Below are 21,788 nucleotides of genomic sequence, written 5' to 3'. Positions count from 1 at the left end.
TTGCGGAGCTTGTCCCAGTTGTAGGTGGGCATGGCTGAAGCACTGCAGAGCATGCCCCAGTCACTGAGGAGCATCGCTGAGGGTGTCGACACAACGTGCAGTCCATGGAGAACCGCCAGGGCTGGCAGAGCCAGATGATGCAGGGGCAGCCGGGGCTCGAACCAGCTACCCCTCCATCCCAAGGTGGGCCCCAGGGCCCTATGGGCACCAGGCGGAAGGAGGGGGCGCTGGGTGCAGTTATGGGCGAGGCGTTTTCAGAACCCCAGAATGTATCATGGAGTTCAACCAACTTACCCTTTTAATGCTATTTGTTGCTTTTCCGAGCATACGGCTTGTTCTCCAGGTGTGATACAGCAATTATGGACACGTGGGTTTATTCTATGAACTCAACTTAACCTTTTAAATAAATATTGGATCTCTTAACACCCCTTACTTCAAAGATAACCCCGACAATATTACAACACTAAATAATCCTTCAGTTACTCCTTTCAGCATTCAAGAGAAACTTAATACCTTTAAACAGAAACACATCAGGTTAAAGGCTTTACTTTTATGAGTTTAAATCACCCAAATGATCCAGAGATAGTCTTTCATGGCAGAGATCACAGCAGATCCAGCTCACTGCAAACACAGACACACACCCAAGCTCTTTTTAAAACTGAAACTACAAAATGGCTGAACTGAGCTCAGCTCCACCCACTCTCTGACATCGGATGGTGCAAGCCTCCCGCAGTGTTCAAGCACAATGTCCAGACATCAAAGTCTGATTGGGATGCTAGGCAATGACTCCCACATGCTACATGGCCACCCACCCACTGGAATCCACTTGGCAGCTGTGAAGTGCTTGCTCACTTCACCACGATTGCCAATTCCCTCTCAGCAATAGCCTTCAGCCGCGCAGCCATAGGAAGCCTCGGCAGTCGGTGGGGGTTATGGGTGGTCGTTAGGGCAGACGGGGCAGTATCAGGGGTTGCCCCCGGAATGGGTACACATGATCCAGGGGCAGGTATGGTGGTGCCGTGAACAGTTGCCCCCCCGGTTGCCCCCCAGTGAACCCCCCACCTCCCCCATGGCAGCCGACCCCTGCGGAGGCTCCTCCACCCCCAGCCGAGGGTGGCAAGCCCAGCACTCTTGGGCTCTTTGCCTGTGAGCAGAGATGGCTACTCACCACCTCTGCTCCCCACAGCAGCTCTTCCGCCAGGTTCATGTTTTTAAAAAGGAGTCCTAATCAGCACCTGCTGGGGAGGGCGCTGTATGGCAGGAGGCCGTTGGATATGAGGTGGCTCTCATTAATTGTATGGAAATGGGGGGTTAAGTGGTTATAATTAGTTTATCGCCACGCTCTGACGAGGTTCCAATTTCGCCTACAGGAGCTGGCCGGTTGTATCGCAAACTGTTTGGCGCCTACGCGGATCTCGTTTTTGGCTTCTCCCGCTATTCACCGGCCTCGTTACCTTTGAGCGAGAGTACAACGAGGCCAGAGAATCACGCCTAGTATCTGCAGTCTGCCATACTCAAAAATGAGTTGATGAAGATGGCTCTTATGAATAAGAGGGTCCAGGGGAAGATGGAAAACTGTTAAATGTATTAATAGAATGTGTATTATTTTATGTTTCATGCAATAGGCTTAAGTAAAATTAATTCCAGGACTACATAAATACAAAAGCAATATATAGTAACAGAAACTAATCACTTTGGGGATATAACTGTTAGAACGTTGTCTAATTTATAAATTATGATTCTCATTCTGGAATTTTATTCCTAAAACTATAGACATTTTTAAAGGTAGAGGAGACGGTGGAGCATCCATTTACGGAAAAACGTTTGAAGGTAATAAAACAGCAAGTTTTATAATGGGAGAACCATTACAGAGCATGATCTGTAATGTTTGAATATCACCTAACCTTGCTAAAGCGGATGTTCCAAGTTGGTGCTTGAAACAACATGAAGTTTATATCCCAGAATCACAGAATAATACAGCACCGAAGAGGCCCTTCGGCCCATCGAGTCTGCACCGAGACATGAAAGGCATCTGACCTATCTACCTAACCCCATTTGCCAGCAATCGGCCCATAGGCTTGAATGTTATGAAGTGCCAAGTGCTCATCCAGGTACTTTTTAAAGGATGTGAGGCAACCCACCTCCCAGGTGCGCATTCAAGATCGTCACCTCCCTCTCGGCAAAACGTTTTTCCTCAAATTCCCCCTTAACCTCCTGCCTCTGACTTTGAACTCGTGTCCTTCATAACTGACAGCTGTTCCCTATCCGCTCTGTCCATGCCCCTCATAACCCTGTACACCTCCAACTGGCAGGTTTTGGGTTCTGGCAGTTTGGTGACAAGTAGTGCACTTCTCAGAGAGACTAAATCAACTAGCGAATGTTTCCAGTGCCCTCAAGTTCAAGAAAACACTTGGAACCCCCCACCCCCAACCCCCCTCGCACCACTACCACCACCATCGACTCCCCAGTGTTTGTTTGCCAGAGTTGCTGGGATGGTGCTTGAACCCTTGACTTGTAACAGAGTGGTGGTCACTCAGGATTGCAAGTAACCACTAAATGGCGGCCCAGAGTTCAGTTCTTTGGGCCTCCGAATCGTCGTACTCCAGAGGTACCTCACAAAATGGGCTGGGGGCCCACTCAGAATTCCCCACACACTAACTGCATGGTAATTGCCCAGGAAGTTTTAACTTCCAGCAGACAATTATCCTGCATCTGGAAACCTCCAAGAGTCTGATTTAAAGTTGGAGAGCTTGGATGGTTTCCACTCGTTTCATTGAATAGTTAGTTATCCAGATAAAGTCAGAAGGACTAAGACAAGTTCTAACTCCTGGGTGACCCCACTCCTCACCCTCCTGACCCCTGAAAAACCCCACCCCCAGCTACTTCTCCCGAAACCCTCACCATCTCCACAACCGCATCCACTGCCCGGATCCCCGCAACCCACTCTACCCCCTCAGCCACTTAGCTTACCTTGTCAATGTGGTTTTAGGACACTTAAAATTTCCGGTGCACAGCAGTCAATGCTGTAACAATGGGACATGGCTTGGGTTCCCCCAATGCTCATTCAACTACAAAGGAAGGGTTCCAATTAATAAAATATAATTTCCTCATGAATCCAGTTCGGTGATTTAACAAGAAGCGGGCTGTATGTTTGTTTCACCATATAAATTAATTTTGCCACGACAGACTGTGGGAGCTTTTCAGAGTTACTAAATACAGCAAGCAAGGCCCTTTCAGATTAACATTTGACAAATGTCAACCTTGTGGGATGAGGTTGTTACAGAGAATACAGTGACATTCACTGTGTACAAATTCAATAGTATTCATCCTCCTGAAGGTCAGCAATCAATGTTATCAAATTGTTATGGAGATCAATAGGTAGACATGATTACTGGGCAGTAATCTCATGAAGCAGTTCAGGTGGCACCATAAGTTATCCATGAAAAAAATATTCCTTTAAGATTTGAGTGCAGTTTATTCCGTGAACGATTTATCTTGAGGTTTTACATATGCCTTGCGTGACATGGTCCACGAAATAAATAACAGTGGGTTGAGACGTTCCGATCCGAATTAAAATAGAGCAATGGGACTCGGATAGACTCTCAGTTTAATCTAAGAATACTTGCTAACAGCATATCCCAAATGGAAAATGTTTTGGTCAACACCAGTACCAGCAATAGCTACTATTTCACAGGATGTGTTTTCTATTATTAGATGAGACCTTTGCAATCTCCCACTGCAAGAGAGGAGTTCTTGGAATGGCTAACATGGGGCGACATACTAACGGAAGCCAGTTTTACATCACACTACAGCCATGTCTTTGGATGAACACCAAGTTTGTAGCTTTTGGGTTGGTACTTTCTACTTACCTTTGTCTGAATATTGTTAGTTTAACATAGTGGAGAAGAAACTCAATGATGTGACTGAAGAATACTGCACAGGTATTGAACTGCAGAATTGCGTATTCCCTGGGGAATGGAGTTAAGTCTGTGTTGAATCACGTTATGCAAACTAATTGACATACACACTTATGAATTAGGAGCAGGAGTAGGCCCCTTGCGCCCGCTCAGCCATTCAATAAGATTATTGCTGTTCTGATTGCGGCCTCAACACCACATTTCTGCCTCCCGCGATACTCTGATTTACTTGTTAGTCAAGAATCTATCTAATAATAATCTTTATTAGTGTCAAAAGTAGACTTACATTAACACTGCAATGACGTTACTGTGAAAATTCCCTAGTTGCCACACTCCGGCGCCTGTTCGGTACACAGAGGGAGAATTCAGAATGTCCAGTTCACCTACTAGCACGTCTTTCGGGACTTGTGGGAGGAAACCGGAGGAAATCCACACAGACACAGGGATAATGCACAGACTCCACACAGACTGTGACCCAAGCTGGGAATCGAACCCGGGTCCCTGGCGCTGTGAAGCAACAGTACTAACCATTACCTCTGCCTTAAAAATACTCTGCCTTTGTCACTCTCTGGGGATGAGAGTTCCACAGACACATGCCTCTCTAAGAGAAGTAAAATTCTTCTCATCTCTATCTTAAATGGGAGACCCTTTATTTTTAAACTGTGTCTCCTTGTTCTGGCTTGTCCCACAAGGGGAAACTTCCTGTTAGCATTAACTCATAACTGCTCGGAATACTGTATGTTTCAATAAGATCACCTCTTATTATTCTAAACTCCACTGGATACATGCCCAACCTGTTCAACTTTCCCCCATCCCAAGTATCAGTTGAATGAAACGTCGCTGAACTGTATCTAATGTAATTATGTTTTCTAAAATAAGGAGATCAAAACTTTTTTTTATATATATATTTAGAGTACCCAATTATTTTTTTTCCTATTAAGGGGTAATTTAACGTGGCCAATCGACCTAACCTGCACACATCTTTGGGTTGTGGGAGTGAAACCCACGCAGACACGGGGAGAATGTGAAAACTCCACACGGACAGTGACCCAGGGGCCGGAATTCGAACCCAGGTCTTTAGTGCCGTAGGCTGCAGTGCTAACCACTGTGCCACGTTACGCCCTAGGAGATCAAAACTGAACACAGTACTACAAATGTGTTCTCACCAATGCTCTGTACAACTGTAGCAAAACATCTCTGCTTTTAAGTACCAGCCCTCCCGCAATAAACAACAGGGTTACAAGATTTCATTTGACTTCCTAATCACTTGGTGCACCTATGTACTAACGTTCGTGATTCATGCACCAGATCCTTTTTTACATCAAAGTTCTGCAATCGTTCTCCATTTAGATAATTTGATGTTTTTCTATTCTTTGTGCAAAAATAGACAAGTTCACATTTTCCCATATTAAACTATATCTGCAAATCTTTTTGCCCATTCAATTACCTATCTGCTTCCCTTTACAGACCCATGTACTCTCTACAATTCACTTTCCTACCTATCTTTGTGTCATCAGCAAATTTAGTAGCTATACATTTGGTCCCTTAATTCAAATCATTAATATAGATTGTAAATAGTTGAGGCCCAGGTGTTGATCCCTGTAGCACTCTATTCATGACATCTTACCAACCCAAAAATGACCCATTTATGCCCACTCTCTGCTTCCTGTTAGCTAATCATTCCTCTATCCATGTTACTAAGTTGCCCCCTATGCCATGAGCTCTTATTTTGTGCAGTAATCTTTGATGTTGCACCTTGGTGCCTTCTGGAAAGCTAAGTAGACCACATCTACTGGTTCCCCTTTATCCATGTTACTAGTCACTTCCTCAAAGAACTCTAGTAAATTAACCAAACACAATTTCACTTTCAAAAAATCCATGTAGACTGCCTGATTGTGTTATGATTTTCTAATCCATATAGCTTTTTGTTTCTTTCATGCAGTGTGGCGGGTCACTGGCTCAGTCACTATTTATTGCCCAACCTTCCTCAATAATAGATTCCAGCAGATCCTGGAATGAAGTCCTTCAGGACCTGGGAACTTGTCAATTTTTAATTCTAATAAATTTTCTCAGTATCCTTTCTCTGGTGAACAAAATTGTTTTCAGTCCCTCCCTTTGACCTGTTGATTCGTAATCATTTCTGGGATGGCAGATGAAAAACCTCTATTCAAATCATCTGCCATTTCCTTACTTTCCATTATTAAATTCCACATTCTTATTTTCTAGAGGACCGTCCCTCACTTTACTTCTTATTTTCCTTTTTAAATACCTGTAGGAACTCTTATTATCTGTCAGTTATACGGACTTCAAAAAGGCATTTGATTAAGTCCCACACAAGAGACTGTTAACTAAGGTGGAGGCTCACGGAGTTGAGGGCAAATTATTGGCATGGTTAGGAAATTGGTTGAGTGACAGGCGACAGAGAGTGGAGATAATGGATAATTACTCAAATTGACAGGGGGTGACTAATGGTGTACCACAGGGATCAGTGTTGGGGCCTCAATTATTCACATCGTTCAATAATGACTTGGATGATGGCATAGAAAGTCATATCTCTAAATTTGCGGATGATACAAAGTTAGGTGGCATTGTAGACAGCCTAGATGATTGCATAAAATTGCAAGGAGATATTGACAGACTAGGGGCGGGATTCTCCGACCCCCCGCCGGGTCAGAGAATCCCCGGGGGGGGGGCGGCTCGAATCGCGCCCCCCGCCCCTCACCCCGACGCCGGCTGCCGTATTCTCCGGCGCCGTTTTTCGGGGGCGGGATTCACGCCATGCCGGACTGGGGCCATTGACAGCGGCCCCCCAGCAATTCTCCGGCCCTGATGGGCCGAGCGGCTGTCTGTTTTTGGCCAGTCCCACTGGCATGTGTTACGTATGGTCTCACACTGCGGGACCTGGTAGGTAAGTCAGCGGGGGCAGCCTTCGGGGGGGGGGGGGCACGGGGGGATCCGACCCTGGGGGGGGGGGGGCCACGGTGGCCTCGCCCGCGATCGGGGCCAACCGATCTGCGGGCGAGCCTGCGCCGTGGGGGCACTCCTTCCTTCCACGCCGGCCCCTGTAGGTCTCCGCCATGGCTGGCGTGGAGAAGAGAACCCCCCCCCCCCCGCATGCGCCAAACTAGGCCAGACGGTCTGCGCGTGCACAAGATCACGCCGGTCCTTTGGCACTAGCGCAAACTCGCACCGGCCCTTCAGTGCCGGCTGAAGAGGTGCCAACCCCTCTATCATCCACCTAACCCCTGAAAGTGCGGATAATTCCACACTTTCTGGGGCTATTGATGCCGGAGTGGTTGGCGACGGTTCTCCCGCCACGTTAGGACTTAATCCCCAGAAGGGAGAATCTTGGCCTAGGTGAATGGGCAAAATTGTGGCAGATGGAATTTAATGTAAGTAAGTGTGAGGTTATCCATTTTGGACCAAAAAAGGATAGAGCAGAGTAGTTGCTAAATGGAAAGAGGCTAGGTACAGTGGATGTCCAAAGAGACTTGGGGGAAGTTCAGATGCATAGATCCTCAAAATGCCATGAACAAGTGCAGAAAATAATCAACAAGTCTAATGGAATGCTGGCCTTAAAACTAGAGGATTGGAACATAAAGACACAGTGGTTATACTGCAGCTATGCTATACTCACTTGGAGTACTGTAAATTGTTCTGGGTACCACACCTTAGGAAAGATATTTTGGCCTTGGAGGGAGTGCAATGTAGGTTTACAAAAATTATACCTGGAGTGAGTGTTCTCTCCATCCAGGTATAATTTTTGTAAACCTACATTGCACTTGGTTTCGCTCAAATTTAGAAGGTTATTAACAGGGAAAGACACGGTAGATAAAGATAAATTATTTCCACTGGTTGGAGATTCTAAAACTAGGGGGTATAGTCTAAAAATTAGGGCTAGACCATTCAGGAGAGATGTTAGGAAAAACTTCTTCACTCAAAGGGTGGGAGAGGTTTGGAACTCTGTCCCACAAACAGAAGGTGAAACTAGATCAGTTGTTAATTTTAAATCTGAGATAAATTAATGTTTGTTAAGCAAAAATATTAAGGGATACGGGCCAAAGGCAGATATATGGTGTTAGGTCACAGATCAGCCATGATCTAATTGAATGGTGGGACAGGCTCGAGGGGCTGAATGGCCTGCTCCTGTTCCTATGGTCTTATATTTCTGGCTAGCTTTCTTTCGTATTCCAATTTCTCCCTCCTTATTATTCTCTTAGTCATTCTTTGCTATTCTTTCTACTTTATCCAACCAACTAACCTGCCACTAACCTTCACAGTATTGTATGTTTTTAAAAAATGTTTACACTATTTCTAATTTCCTTAGTTTGTCACAGCTGGTGCATCCTTTTCCTAAAGTTTTTCTTTTTCACTGGAATATATATTTGCGGAGTGTTATGAAATATCTCCTTAAAAGTCTCCACTGACCTATCCCACAACCTAAGTTCCCAGATCACTTATGCCAGCTCTGAATTCATGCCCTCAAAACACTTGTCTTAGACCCACTCTTCTCTCCCTCAAACCAAATGCAAAATTCAGCCATGTTATGATCACTGATAACTAGGTTCTACTTTACTATAAGGTCAGTAATTAATACTGTCTTGTTGCACCTTACCAGTTCTAGAATAGCCTACTCCCTGGCTGGCTGTGGAGTGTGATGCTCTAAGAAACCATCCTGAAAACACCCTATGAACGCATCTTCCAGGCTACCCTTGCTAATCTGATTCACCAAATCTATATGTAGATTAAATGTATCCATGAATAGCATTGTACCATTCTCACAAGTCCCCATATTTCATCCTATGAACTGCATCATCCAGTGTGGCTATTATTAGGGGGGGTCTATAAACTACTCCCAGAAATAACTTCCTATCTTTATTACTAATTCTACATCTTGATCTTGAGAATTAAGTTCAGCCCTTTCTATTGTACTAATGCCATCATCTGTTAACAGGGCTACCCCTCCACCTTTTCCTAGCTTCCTGTCCTTCCGAAATGCCATGTACCCTTGAACGCAGCCATTGGCATCTTGCAGCCATGACTCTGTAATGGCTATCAGATCATGCAGATTTATTTCTATGTGCAGTCTCAATTCATTTGTTTTGATATGAAACCTCCTATTGGGTGTATAAGGCATTGAAGTGTCCAATCAGCCACGATAATGTCAAATGGCGGAGCAGGCTTGGCGAGCTGAATGGGCCTACTCTTGTTCCTATGTTTCTATGGACCATGACCACCAGTCACAACCCCCCACCCCCCTTTTAATTTCTTCCCCTGAATGCTTATAAGACAGTGGTTAATTTATTTGTTCAATCTGAGATTTGTAATCTTAGTTCTACCATTCTTCATGAAATATTTTCTGGGAAAAATGAAATCCTATTCTCGTGAAAGATCAAATTGATGTATATTTTCTGTTTAGTTTCTTATTCCAAATTAGGGTTCGAAAGTATTGATCCTTCAAAGAGTTGACTTGCAGCCTTGTTTGTATCCCACACATAAATGCACCCAAGCACAGGCACAGACATATGTACACGCATGTTGTATCTATTCGCACATGGATAGACAGATGAAAACAGTTTTAAGATGGTCCACGCACAGAAAGGGGTGAGATTATTTTTTAATTGAAAAGTCAAGGTGAAGGTTCAAAGCCTTCAATAACACAATTCAATAATACTGGACAATTCCAACCTTGAAAAGGCTGAAATAGAAGACGAGGTAAATGAAGCAGTGAGTGACGGCTTTCTGGGTTTTAAAAGCCGAAAGATTGCAGCAGAAAGTCAGGACTAGGGGAGAATATATTAGGAACTCCACAATTCTGAGGACCTGGGAAAGAATTAGATTAGGATTTTTAAAACAAATATTTTTATTAAAGATTTTCCAGTTTTACAGTATATTTTGCAACAAAACCCATATTACCACAGCGGATGATGCACAGAAACCAACATAGCAAAAACACGGACTAACAATCCCCATTTCATCCACCAAGATTTTGTTTAAAAACCGAAAAAAGGAACAAGATAAACTAAACCCCAAATCCTATTCCCCTGCAACCCCCCCCCCCCCCCCAAACAACTGAGAGTGACCAATTTCCTTAAAGTAGGAAATGAATGGCTGCCACCTCTGGTAGAACCCCTCAACCGACCCCCTAACGGTGGACTTGACCTTTTCCAGGTACAAGAATTCCATTAGGTCGCCCACCATACTGAGGCGCTGGGCGGAGACAAAGACCTCCACCCCAGCTTAACTCGCCTCCGGGCTACCAACGAGGCAAAGGTGAGGATATCTGCCTTCACTCCCGTCTGCAGGCCCGGCAAGTTCAACACCCTGAAACTAGCCACCAGAGGGCAAGGCTCCAGTTCGAAAGTCAGAATCACTGACGTGGTGTTGAAGAAGGAAACCCAAAAGCTTACCAATTTGGGGCAAGACCAGTATGTGATTGGCTGGCCCACCAGAACACCGCTCACACCTGTCTTCTACCTCCGGGAAAAAAAAAGGGAACCGGGTTTTGGTCAGGTGTGCCCTGTGCACCACCTTAAGCTGGATTAGACCAAGCTGCGCACAAGAAGATGTGGAGTTCACTCTCCGCAGGGCCTCACTCCACACCTCATCATCCACTCTAGGTCCCAACACCCTCTCCCACTTCGCCTTCACGTTCTCCACCAATTCCGAGTCCTCAAACACAATTTGCCCATAAATACCTGTCGTGGTACCCTCTTCCAACCCGCCAATGAAAGTATCCTTTCCAACAGAGACTCCCGCGGTCCCTCGGGAAATGTTGGAAAGGCCACCTGCCCAAACCCCATTCTCTGGAGGTACCTCAACGAGTCTGCACACCACCCCCGCCCTCCATCACAAACTTCACCGACAATTCCTCCAAGGCTGAGAAACCGTCCCTCCAGAAACAAATCCCTGAATCCCTCCAGCTCTTTCCCTTCCCACACCCCGTACGTAGCGACCAATCCTAATGGTTCAAATAAATGATTCGCACAGATAGGGGCCAGCTTCGACACAGTTCCAAGCTTAAAATGCTGCCTGAATTATCTCCATATCCTTAAAGTTGACACGACCGCTGGGTTCGAGGAATATCTAGCCGGAGAAAAGGGAAGCAAGGCCGTCACCTACACCCCCAACACGACCTCACCTCTATCTATCCCCATACAGAACCTGCACTGCATCGCCCAGCACCTTCTCAGCATTGGCCGCCCAATAATAAGAAAGCAAATTCAGCAGTGCTATCTGACTGCCTATCCCGCTGAAGAACTACCCCCTGGATGCTGAAAATAGTACCTGCCCATATTAAGGATGAAATATACCTGTTCACCCTCCCATAGAAAGATTTAGGGAGGATGATAGGAAGACATTGAAACAAAAGCAAAAACCGTGGAAGAATATTCATTTTGATTGACTGGACTCTGCCTGCCAGGGACAGAGGAAGGTTGTTCCACTTTTGCAGATCGGACTTTTAACCTTGTCCACCAGACTCGTGAAGTTCAGTTTATGAAGCCAGGCCTAATAATGGTCCACCCGGACCCCCATATATCTGAAGCTAGAGCTGGCCAAGCGAAAAGGAAATACTTCCAAGTTGGCTCTGTGGTGATCTCTGTAGGTGCATGCACACAAGGGGTTAATGGGTAGATAGCAGCACCACATGATTACCAGAGGGCTGGACCAACAGGGGTATAAAGGGCAGCCACACGGGGTCTGTCTCTCTCTCGGGTGTGCTGTGAACAGGGAAACATCAGAATCACATAGATAGTTAGTGGAGTTACATTTAGTTACAATTGTTAAATCTTGTTATCCAATTCCCAGTTCCCACGTTAAGGTAAAGAACTCACGCATTAATAGTTATAGTTATTCAATAAACCTTTGTTGTTACTGGACGAGTTCAAGTCTTCTTCAACAAGATTCAGAGGACCTCACCATCAGCCAAGGATTGAGTAACACGTGTTATGGACCACGCAGGTAACACTACATGGTACCACGGAGTGTGTTGGCCTTAACAACGAAAATAGAAACTAGCTAGTTTAGGTTCGACAGACAAGAGAAAACAAAAAAAAGAAAAAAAAACTCGGGTAAGATATTCGGCCAAGGAAGGCATCGCTACACTCGGATCTCTCGGGCACAGTCCGGTAAGTTGGAATCACTTCCAGAACACCTCAGAATTCTGGTAATCTCCAGTATAATTGGAAGATGTTCCTGCAACAATTTAATTTGTTTCTGGAAATTAAGGACATGACCGTTGCGCCAGATAAAAAAAAATTGCATACCTCTTAGCTGCGGCAGGAAAACCAGCCATGGAGATATATAACTCATTTACCTATGCCGAAGGGGAGGATAAGAATAAGTGGGACACAATTATAAAAAAAATTCGATATCCACTGCAAATCGGAGGTGAATGAAACATTTGAACGCTTCAAGTTCACCAGGTGTATACAAAGACCAGGAGAATCATTCAGCAGCTTTCTCACTGACTTAAAGCTGCTGGCCCAATCCTGTAATTATGAGACCCTCCGTGGCTCCCTCATCAGAGACCAGATTGTCAGTGGTATTTCTGACGAGGGACTCAGAAAATCTCTCCTTAAGCACAAAAACCTTGATCTTGAAATGGCTACACAACTATGTTCTGCTCATGAAATCACTGAAGCACAATATCAACAGTTTACTCACCGGGACCAGGGCCTCCACCACGAGGTTGGAGCAGTCAAAATGGTAGCCCAGGCTTCTCGAAGGCGCTCCTCCACCGGCAATCCCGTGCGCGCGAATCTGCAAGTGGCCCACACACATGCGCAGTTCGCACGGAGACTGGAACTGGCTGAGAACTCTACTGCGCGAACATGCCAGGACGGCATCATGATGTGTCATAACTGCGGACACGCCCACTTAAAAGGGCATTGTCCAGCTTATGGCAAACAGTGCCTGAGGTGTGGAAAGTACAACCACTATGCCTTCAAATGTCGAGCTGTGCTACAGATAACTTCCACGGGACAACAACTAAGACCCTGCGACGTTCGGAACGTGGCATCTATGGACCGCCAACCAATATTCAGTGATTACCTGTCCGAAAACGAAGACCTTGCCTATGATGACTCCTACCGTGTGGCCACGGTCACAGTCGCGGAGGAACCTTACATCACCACGCCTCATCCAAAATGCCCGAAAGCGAACAAAAAGGGGTTTAAAATCTCAAAACAAAAAATTATTTTCCCCAGCGACAGAATGAAGCTCGAGCCTCCACTTACAGTTAAAGATCACTGCCGCAGCACCCTGAAACATACCGTTTGCAACACCCAAAGAGAAGAGCACAATGACAAATCCATAGCAAAAGATTTGTTCACTGACAATGATTACTCAGTGGATGAGTTCCTCATTGGACAAATAGAGCACCATGACACATCCTCGACAAGAAGCGATGATTTGCTCGCTGACGAATGCCACTCAGCTATGGATCAGTTCTCCAGATCTGATGGTCATTGCAGCAGCAACATGGGGGCCAAGTCCCATACGAGTCTCATGGTGGGAGAATCCAGTACCATGGCGACATGGCAGCTCGTCGACAAAATGGATGACAACCACATGTCATATATCCTAGCAGAAGGCGACGCCACGCAGAGAGCACAGGTTGACTCCACTGAGGGAGTGATACCGGCCTCCATAGCGAGCTCGTTGACAGGCTCCAGAATGGCCGCAAGCAACGACTCCGGAGCGACAGCCGTGAACGAGGAAGACGGTCTATCTGCCTTGTGTGAGCAGCCAGCAGCAGACATTAAATGTCTACCCACTGTTGATCAAAGCAGTGAACAAAACCACAACAACAACAACAACAAATCTCGTGATTTTGTGTCTGCGCCGCAGCAATCGCCCAACCCAGCTTGCAAAAAAGATGACATACGGGGTCAACACTGCAAGCACAAAAGAACGTCCGCTACTAACGTCAACTTACTTCGACCATTCCGATGTCTCATGATGTCCTCACGGACACACATAAACACTGACGGTCACAACGACATGGCGACATCAACACTGCCACCTCGACGACAGGCAAAAGGATCAACCCACCTGATCAAAGGCATACAGTCTGGGCTCACAATGTTTTTCGTTAGAATTGGACTTTTTAAACGTTGATTGACTTTGTACAGTCATTAATACCATCCCATTCTGTACACGGCGTTACTTGTTCCCAGTTGACTTAATTCATTATGTTTGTTTAGTTTTCGTTACACAGAAAACCTGTAGCACATTAAAAAGGGGGAGATATGGTGATCTCTGTAGGTGCATGCACACAAGGGGTTAATGGGTAGATAGCAGCACCAATGATCACAAGAGGGCTGGACCAACAGGGGTTTAAAGGGCAGCCACACGGGGTCTGTCTCTCTCGGGTGTGCTGTGAACAGGGAAACATCAGAATCACATAGATAGTTAGTGGAGTTACATTTAGTTACAATTGTTAAATCTTGTTATCCAATTCCTAGTTCCCATGTTAAGGTAAAGAACTCACGCATTAATAGTTATAGTTACTCAATAAACTTTTGTTGTTACTGGACGAGTTTGAGTCTTCAACAAGATTCAGAGGACCTCACCATCAGCCAAGGATTGAGTAACACGTATTATCGACCACGCAGGTAACACTACAGGCTCCCCTCCCTGGGGGCTTGTCTGGAAAACATTCGCTCTTTTCCAGATTCAGCTTGTAGCCCAAAAATGTACCAAAGCTCCTCACTAACTCCATTATGTCACCCACAGTGAGGACTGGGTCTGTAACATAAAGCAGCGGTTCTTCGGCATATAGACACGGTATGCTCCACCCCTCCCTCTTTATTGCCGACTTACCAGAAGCCCTTAAAGCTATGGCTAAGGGCTCAATTGCTAATGCAAATAAGAGGGGAGACATCGGGCATCCCAGTCTAGTCCCCCTTTTCAAACTGTAGTACCCCGAACTCAAGGAATCGGTACAGACACTAGCCAAGGGGGCCCTATACAACAACCATACCCATGAAATTAAATTTGGCCCTGGTCTTCCGGGAGTCCGCCTGCTGCCTCAGCTGATGAGCTAACGAATGGCTTGCCTTCTCCCATATTCATAAAATATACCCCTTGAACAACGCAACAACTCAACGCCTTCCCTGTAGACAACAGATCAAACTGTGTCTGCAGCTCTTTTCTGGGTAGGGTACCTGCGGTCCACCTCCAAGATCTCATCCCCCAACCTCTGCCATTCAACCTTTACCTCCCTCTCCATATGCACCTTGTACGATATAATCTCTCCCCAATCACTGCCTTCAAGGCCTCCCAAAGCATGGAAGGCGAGACGGAATCATTCCAGTAGAATTCCAAAGACTCGCCAATGGCCTTGGACATGCGCCTGCAAAACCCCAAATCCGCCAATAACCCCGCACCTAAACTCCACGGTGGGCCACTGAGCGGGGCCCGATTCCAGAACCAAATCTACCAGATGCGGGGCATAATCCGAGATAACAATGGCTGAGTATTCTTTTGTCCTCGCCCAACGGGGAAGAGACCCACCCGCCAGAAATAAGTCAATCCTGGATTACACCTTATGTACTGGAGAGAAGAACGAAAATTCCTCACCTCCCGGGTCCACCGATCTGCCCCCCGCACCTGTTCCATAAATGCTCACAGCGACTTAGCCACCCCCGAGAGCACCAATGATTTTGGTCGAGAACAGTCCATCTTCGGATCTAGCAAGCAATTCAAATCACCCCCAAAAATCAGTTGGTGCGTATCCAGATCTGGAATGGAAGCCAACATCTTCCCAACGAATGCTTTATCATCCAAGTTCAGGGCATATACATTAACTAACACCACCACTCGTCTAACCAAGGACCCTGTAATCATCACAGAACTACCGTATGGATCCGCCACTACCTTGTCCGTCAAATAACTAATCCAATTGCCGCCCCCCCTGCCCCCCACCCCATTCCCACCCCCTCGCCCTGCCGTCAAAGCCAGAATGAAAAACTTGGCTCACCCACCCCTCCCGTAGCCTGGTCTGGTCCTTCATCCGCAGATGAGCCTCCTGAAAAATACCACATCAGCCCTCAGATTCTTTAGGGGGGAGAAAACCCTTGACCTTTCTACCCCCCAATCCCCGTGACCAACCGAACCAGGGGTCTCCCACCACCCACCCTTAACCTGGAGTTAGCCATTTCTGCTGTAAAGGATTAACAACTGCTAGCCCAGAGGATGTAGGCCCACGGCCCACCCAAGATGGCCACCAAACCAACCCACAAAACGAAACATAGAAAATCCCATGGTCACCATCAGAAAACTAACCATACCCTCTTCCCCCCACCAAACCCCACCCAAACAGCCATGTTAATCACATTGCACAGATCAATACCCCCTTCTAACCAATCCCCACACCCACCTAAACAAAAACTCTTGGCTCATTGAACCACAAAAGGTCCAACAGGCCACAGCCCCTTCCCCCACCTCACTCCCATTAAGAATTTAGATTAGGATGTTGTACAATTAATTATAGTTTCATATCATGTGAAAATGGGAGGAATGGAATATAATACATGTGGGACTTTAGCTACAATGAGAGGGAAATTTAGAGGAGCATTCACCTTATTAATGTACAGGGAACAGGGATAAACAAGGTAGATTTTCACAGAGGAAGATATTTTGCATGTACTTTGACATCCTCTTCCCAATCTACAAGCTCTATTGCTAAAGGGAATAAGGGCAGTAGGCGCTTGGGAACATCACCACGTGCAAGTTTCCCCAAACCACACACCGTCCTGACTTGGAACTATGTCACTGTCCCTTCACTGACACTGGGCCAAAATCCCTGGGACAATCTCTAACAGCATTTTAGGTGTACCTACACTGCATGGAGATCAGTGAATCAAGAAGGCAGCTCACCAGCTGAGGGCCATTATGGGTGGGTAATACTTGGCGATACTCACACCCCACAAACAAAAGTTTGAAAAAATACCCAGCCATCAAGTTCCTTTTTCTTCAGATTCAAATCTTTCCTGACCTGGCTTTTTATTTTTCTTTCGCCAGACACGTGGTAGCCGGCACAAAGGTTCTTGAAGAATTGGAACTGGTTCCCACATACAATGAGACACCAACGGTAGAATGCAAAATTGAAGATTGTGGCATATATTCTCCCTGAACACCATTGCACTTTTTGCTTGGTTCCAATAACACTCTATTTCCTGCACAATATTTAATTTCCTCACAATAAAATGTTATCTTGCAGCACACAAACAATCTGGAGTCTTCAATACTCTGTACCTTTATACTTTTATTTATACAATAAGTGATACATTAATGAAAGTGAAAACTCCCAAAGTTAATAAACTGGGAGATGGGGACACTCCTTCATAAACTATCAACAGAAAGCAATTAGTTGCCCCAATCATAGGCTATAATTTACTTTTTCAGACAAATGCTTGCAATATGGCAGTCCTCTTGTGTTCGTTTAAAGAGCATGATCCACATCTGTTTTATGACATGACTTACCAGTGTCACTGGCATCGCTGTTCCACCCTGTTCTGCCCGCTGCCCTATAGATGGACCGGTGTCAGTCAGGTGGGATTCAGTAGAGTTAGAGACTGCCGTCGTCGCCTTGGTTGCAGGCTCAAGGTTGCCTCTAGCGTGACCTCCTCCCTGACGGTGTCCATAGGGCACTGGGATGGAGGGGCAGCTGGAGTGAGCTCCAGAGGCCTCTGCGTCATCTGGCTCTGCCTGTCCTGGCAGCTCCGCATTGTCTGCACCGTGGTTTCGGAGCCCTCAGCGATGCTCCGCAGTGACTGGGCCACGCTCGGCAGAGCTCCCACAATGTCCACCTGCATTTGGGACATACCTCTGATCGATTGGGACATGATATCAAGGCCCTCAGCCATGATCGTCACAGACTGAACCATGCCTTGGGCAGCACCACTCAAGACGCTGACTTCCAGGTTTTCCACTGAGGTCGCCACCCTGGCAGTGTTGGCCTCGTTGCCACACATTGGCGGCATCATCTCCTGCGCCTGTAGCCTTTGGGACTCTTCCAATCAGCTGAGTCTTGGGGTCCAGTTGACCTTTGACTGCTGACTCCCTTGAATGTTCCTGCCTCTACATGATGTGCATCACCAACTGTGTGGCAATCACCTGTGGAGGAAGTGGACACCCTCTCCCTGTGGCCGTGAAGGTCACCGCAGCCCTGAATCTCTGTGCAACCGATTCATTCCAGGGCTTGAGCAGGGACTGGTGCGGTATTTCCCAAGCCCACAAGTGCATCTGTGAGGCAACGTATACTATCTGCCCGAGGCGTGTGTCTGCGCTGGTGGAAGGTGGTGGTGGTAGCTGTGATACCTCGATGCTGGTCTCCTCGGAGCTCTCCTCTGAGGTGGTGTCTTGGGTGGTATGGAGACCCCGCGAGACAATGGACATGAAGGGAAGGATCATTTTGTCTGACATGAACAATTCATTTTGAGACAGGGGTGAAGGGGCGATGGATCTTCACCTCTGCGGCGGAGGCCTACCTCGCTGTCGGTGACTTTGCTCTCCTCGGTCAACCCCATGATTTCTAGGGCCCATTCCTCATAGGGGGCGAGGTCCCGAATCTCTGGTACTCTGCCAACCCCATCCCCCCCCCCCCCCCCCCCCCCGGCCCTTTGCATGCATATTATGCAACTTCTCCTGCGAGGACAAAGAGAGGGTATTGTGAGCCGAATGCTTGATAGGTCAGGAGGCGTCTGTAGCAGGTGGGATGTGTGGGCATTACACCTGGATATGATGGGGTTGTGCTGGTGAGTGCCAGTGGGTTCTGAAGAGCAAACCTGAAGATCGGATACGGGGAGGGTGTGAAGTGTCAGCCAGTGATTTGGTGGTGAGGGGGGAGGAATTTGAGGGGTGGCAGGTGGAACCTATGTTAGGAGGGAGGTGGTAACTTACCCTTGCTGTCGGTGGAGGTCATTGGTCTTCTATCATTGATCACTGGTCCTCCTGGTCATGCTGCCCGCACTGAATCCACTGCCACTGCCTCCCAGGAGATATTGGTGACCCTGCTGCTGGTCCTCCGACCCCTTTGGAAGAACAGGACGTCCTGTTTCGCATCCACAGTGGCAAGAAGCCTGGCCAGGTCGGCGCCCCCAAAATGAGGAGCAGGTCTGCGCACTGCCATGCTTGTGTGTTGACTGGGAGTGAGTGGTGAGGGAGCTTTTAAAAGCAGCTCCATCTTGTTAGCAGCGAGACGCTGACGCGCGAGTCTGGCCAATCAGACGGCGAGACAGCCAGTAATGGCGAGAAGCTCGTGGGGGCCCATTTCCGGCACTACGTGCTTTTAAATACGGGCCGTGAACTCGCTGACGCGGCTGTCAAGAAACACCCCGCCATCACGCCCAAAATGTCACATAGAAATGGTTCCGTTAAACGCGCAAGTAAACCTCCACCCACACTACCTCACAACAAAGTTCCTGTCCCAAACAACTCCTCAAAAAGGGAATAAGGTAAGTCAGGGATACAGTCAACCTGACCATTTTCAGAGCCCCGCTAGCTGGTTTGCAGTGTACCATCCTGACTAGGAACGTTGTGTGGTGAGAGGAAACTCGGAGAGGAATTTGGGTGCGAATATTGCACTCATTTTATAAACGTTCCTTTTATTTTTTTGACATGTTATTTAGATGACAAGACTGACACTGCCTCATGTTGTAGGACAATTATGAAAGTAAGAACTTGCATTTCTATTGTCCCGAATATCCTAGGGAGTTGGTGGCATCGTGGTATTGTCACTGGACGGGTAATCCAGAGACCGAGGGAATTGCCCTGGGGGAACCCGGGTTCGAATCCCACTGCGACAGATGGTGAAGTTTGAATTGACTAAAAGATATGGAACTAAAAATGAGTGTCAATAGTCGTAAGAAAGACCCATCTGGTTTACTAATGTCCTTTAGGGAAGGAAATCTGACACCCTTCCCTGGTCCTGACCTACATGTGGCTCCAGATCCACAGAAATGTGGTTGACTCTTAAATGCCCTCGGAAATGGACTAGCAATAAATGCTGGCCCAGCCACCAATGCCTACATCTCATGAAATAATTTTTTTTAAATTCTAAAGCGCTTACAACCACTGAGGTACTTTTGAAATACAGTCACTACTGCAATTGGTATACATATAAATATATATAAGGGGAATAAAGTAGAGTGGAAGTCAAGTGAGAGTAAAACTAACTTGACCTGAAGACATTAGTCCAGAATTTGCTGGTGTGGGGCATCTCACAGCATAGCTTCGGGAGTTAGATTTTCTCCCTCAGCCTCTGGCTCAGAAGGTATTGTGCTGCAATTTGCTGGGAGTGTGAACTGGAAGGCACAGCAAGAGCCATGGGGCACCTGAGACCTTGGTGAACGACACGACCATCGGTCTATCCCCTCAACCAATCAAATTTACAGATTGAGAAAGAACCAGGGTGACCGAGAAGGGATGAACTAGATTCCAATCAGTTACAGAAAGTGAAATAGATTTGATTGAGAGGGCAAGAAAAAAAAAACGAGTAAGAAAAAAATTACGGGCCGGGTTCCCCGTTCCTTAGACTAAGTGTTGACGCGGGGCAGGGTTCGCAGCATTCTAATGACAGCAAAACTGGCAGCACACCTGGACCAATTCAGGGACCATTGAGGGGATAGCACCAGCATCACGTGGGACACGACCAATTCCTTTTTTTTTTAAATATATTTTATTCAAGATTTTTTTGGCCAAACATAACAGCACATAGCGTTTCCTTTACACAGCAATAAAACAATATAAATAACAATGGCCAGTTTTAAACAAGTAAATAAATAATATATGAACAAAATCAAAAATAAAACTAAATGGCAACTGCCTTATCCAAGATAAATACTCTCCAAAAATACAATCCAACAATCCAATATACAATTACATATACCAAATACCTATACATATACAATAACATCCCTGAGAGTCCTTCTGATTCCTCCCCCCTTCTCCCCCCCCCCCCCCCCCCCCCCCCCCCCCCGGGCTGCTGCTGCTGTCTTCTTCTTTTCCATTCCATCTATCTTTCTGCGAGGTATTCGACGAACGGTTGCCACCGCCTGGTGAACCCTTGAGCCGACCCCCTTAGAACAAACTTAATCCGTTCCAACTTTATAAACCCTGCCATGTCATTTATCCAGGTCTCCACACCCAGGGGCTTGGCTTCCTTCCACATTAACAATATCCTGCGCCGGGCTACTAGGGACGCAAAGGCCAAAACATCAGCCTCTCTCGCCTCCTGCACTCCCGGCTCTTCTGCAACCCCGAATATAGCCAACCCCCAGCTTGGTTCGACCTGGACCCCCACCACCTTCGAAGGCACCTTTGCCACCCCCACCCAAAACCCCTGTAGTGCCGGGCATGACCAGAACATGTGGGTATGATTCGCTGGGCTTCTCGAGCATCTCGCACACCAATCCTCCTCTCCAAAAAGCTTACTGAGCCGTGCTCCAGTCATATGCGCCCTGTGTAACACCTTAAATTGTATCAGGCTTAGCCTGGCACACGAGGACGATGAGTTTACCCTACTTAGGGCAACAGCCCACAGCCCCTCCCCAATCTCCTCCCCCAGCTCTTCTTCCCATTTCCCTTTCAGCTCATCTACCATGATCTCCCCCTCGTCCCTCATTTCCCTATATATGTCTGACACCTTACCGTCCCCCACCCATGTCTCTGAGATCACTCTGTCCTGCACCTCCTGCGTCGGGAGCTGCGGGAATTCCCTCACCTGTTGCCTCGCAAAAGCCCTCAGTTGCATATACCGAAATGCATTCCCTTGGGGCAACCCATATTTTTCCGTCAGCGCTCCCAGACTCGCAAACGTCCCATCTACAAACAGATCTCTCAATTGTGTTACCCCTGCTCTTT

The 21,788-nt window shown here is 46.8% G+C and overlaps 1 protein-coding gene across 7 annotated transcripts in view; it reads left to right on the top strand.

The window, feature by feature from the left end:
* Positions 1-21,788, top strand: part of ppil6 (peptidylprolyl isomerase (cyclophilin)-like 6) — a 103,817-nt gene that overhangs the window by 40,481 nt on the left and 41,548 nt on the right. For 5 of the 7 annotated variants that reach the window (XM_072499982.1, XM_072499986.1, XM_072499983.1 and 2 more), the window contains 3 exons: positions 1,774-1,830; positions 3,715-3,850; positions 16,947-17,156. In XM_072499982.1, coding sequence (XP_072356083.1) covers positions 1,774-1,830; positions 3,715-3,850; positions 16,947-17,058 — 305 coding nt within the window. In that variant the 3' untranslated portion in view covers positions 17,059-17,156. Of the gene's footprint in view, positions 1-1,773; positions 1,831-3,714; positions 3,851-16,946; positions 17,157-21,788 lie in introns of those variants that run through there. The other 2 variants (XM_072499987.1, XM_072499988.1) reach the window with 1 other exon arrangement.

The sequence above is a fragment of the Scyliorhinus torazame genome, chromosome 4 (genome assembly GCF_047496885.1).
Source record: "Scyliorhinus torazame isolate Kashiwa2021f chromosome 4, sScyTor2.1, whole genome shotgun sequence".
Classification (NCBI taxonomy): domain Eukaryota; kingdom Metazoa; phylum Chordata; class Chondrichthyes; order Carcharhiniformes; family Scyliorhinidae; genus Scyliorhinus; species Scyliorhinus torazame.
The sequence above is the reverse complement of the archived record's forward strand: the minus strand, read 5'-3'. Positions and strand labels throughout refer to the sequence as shown.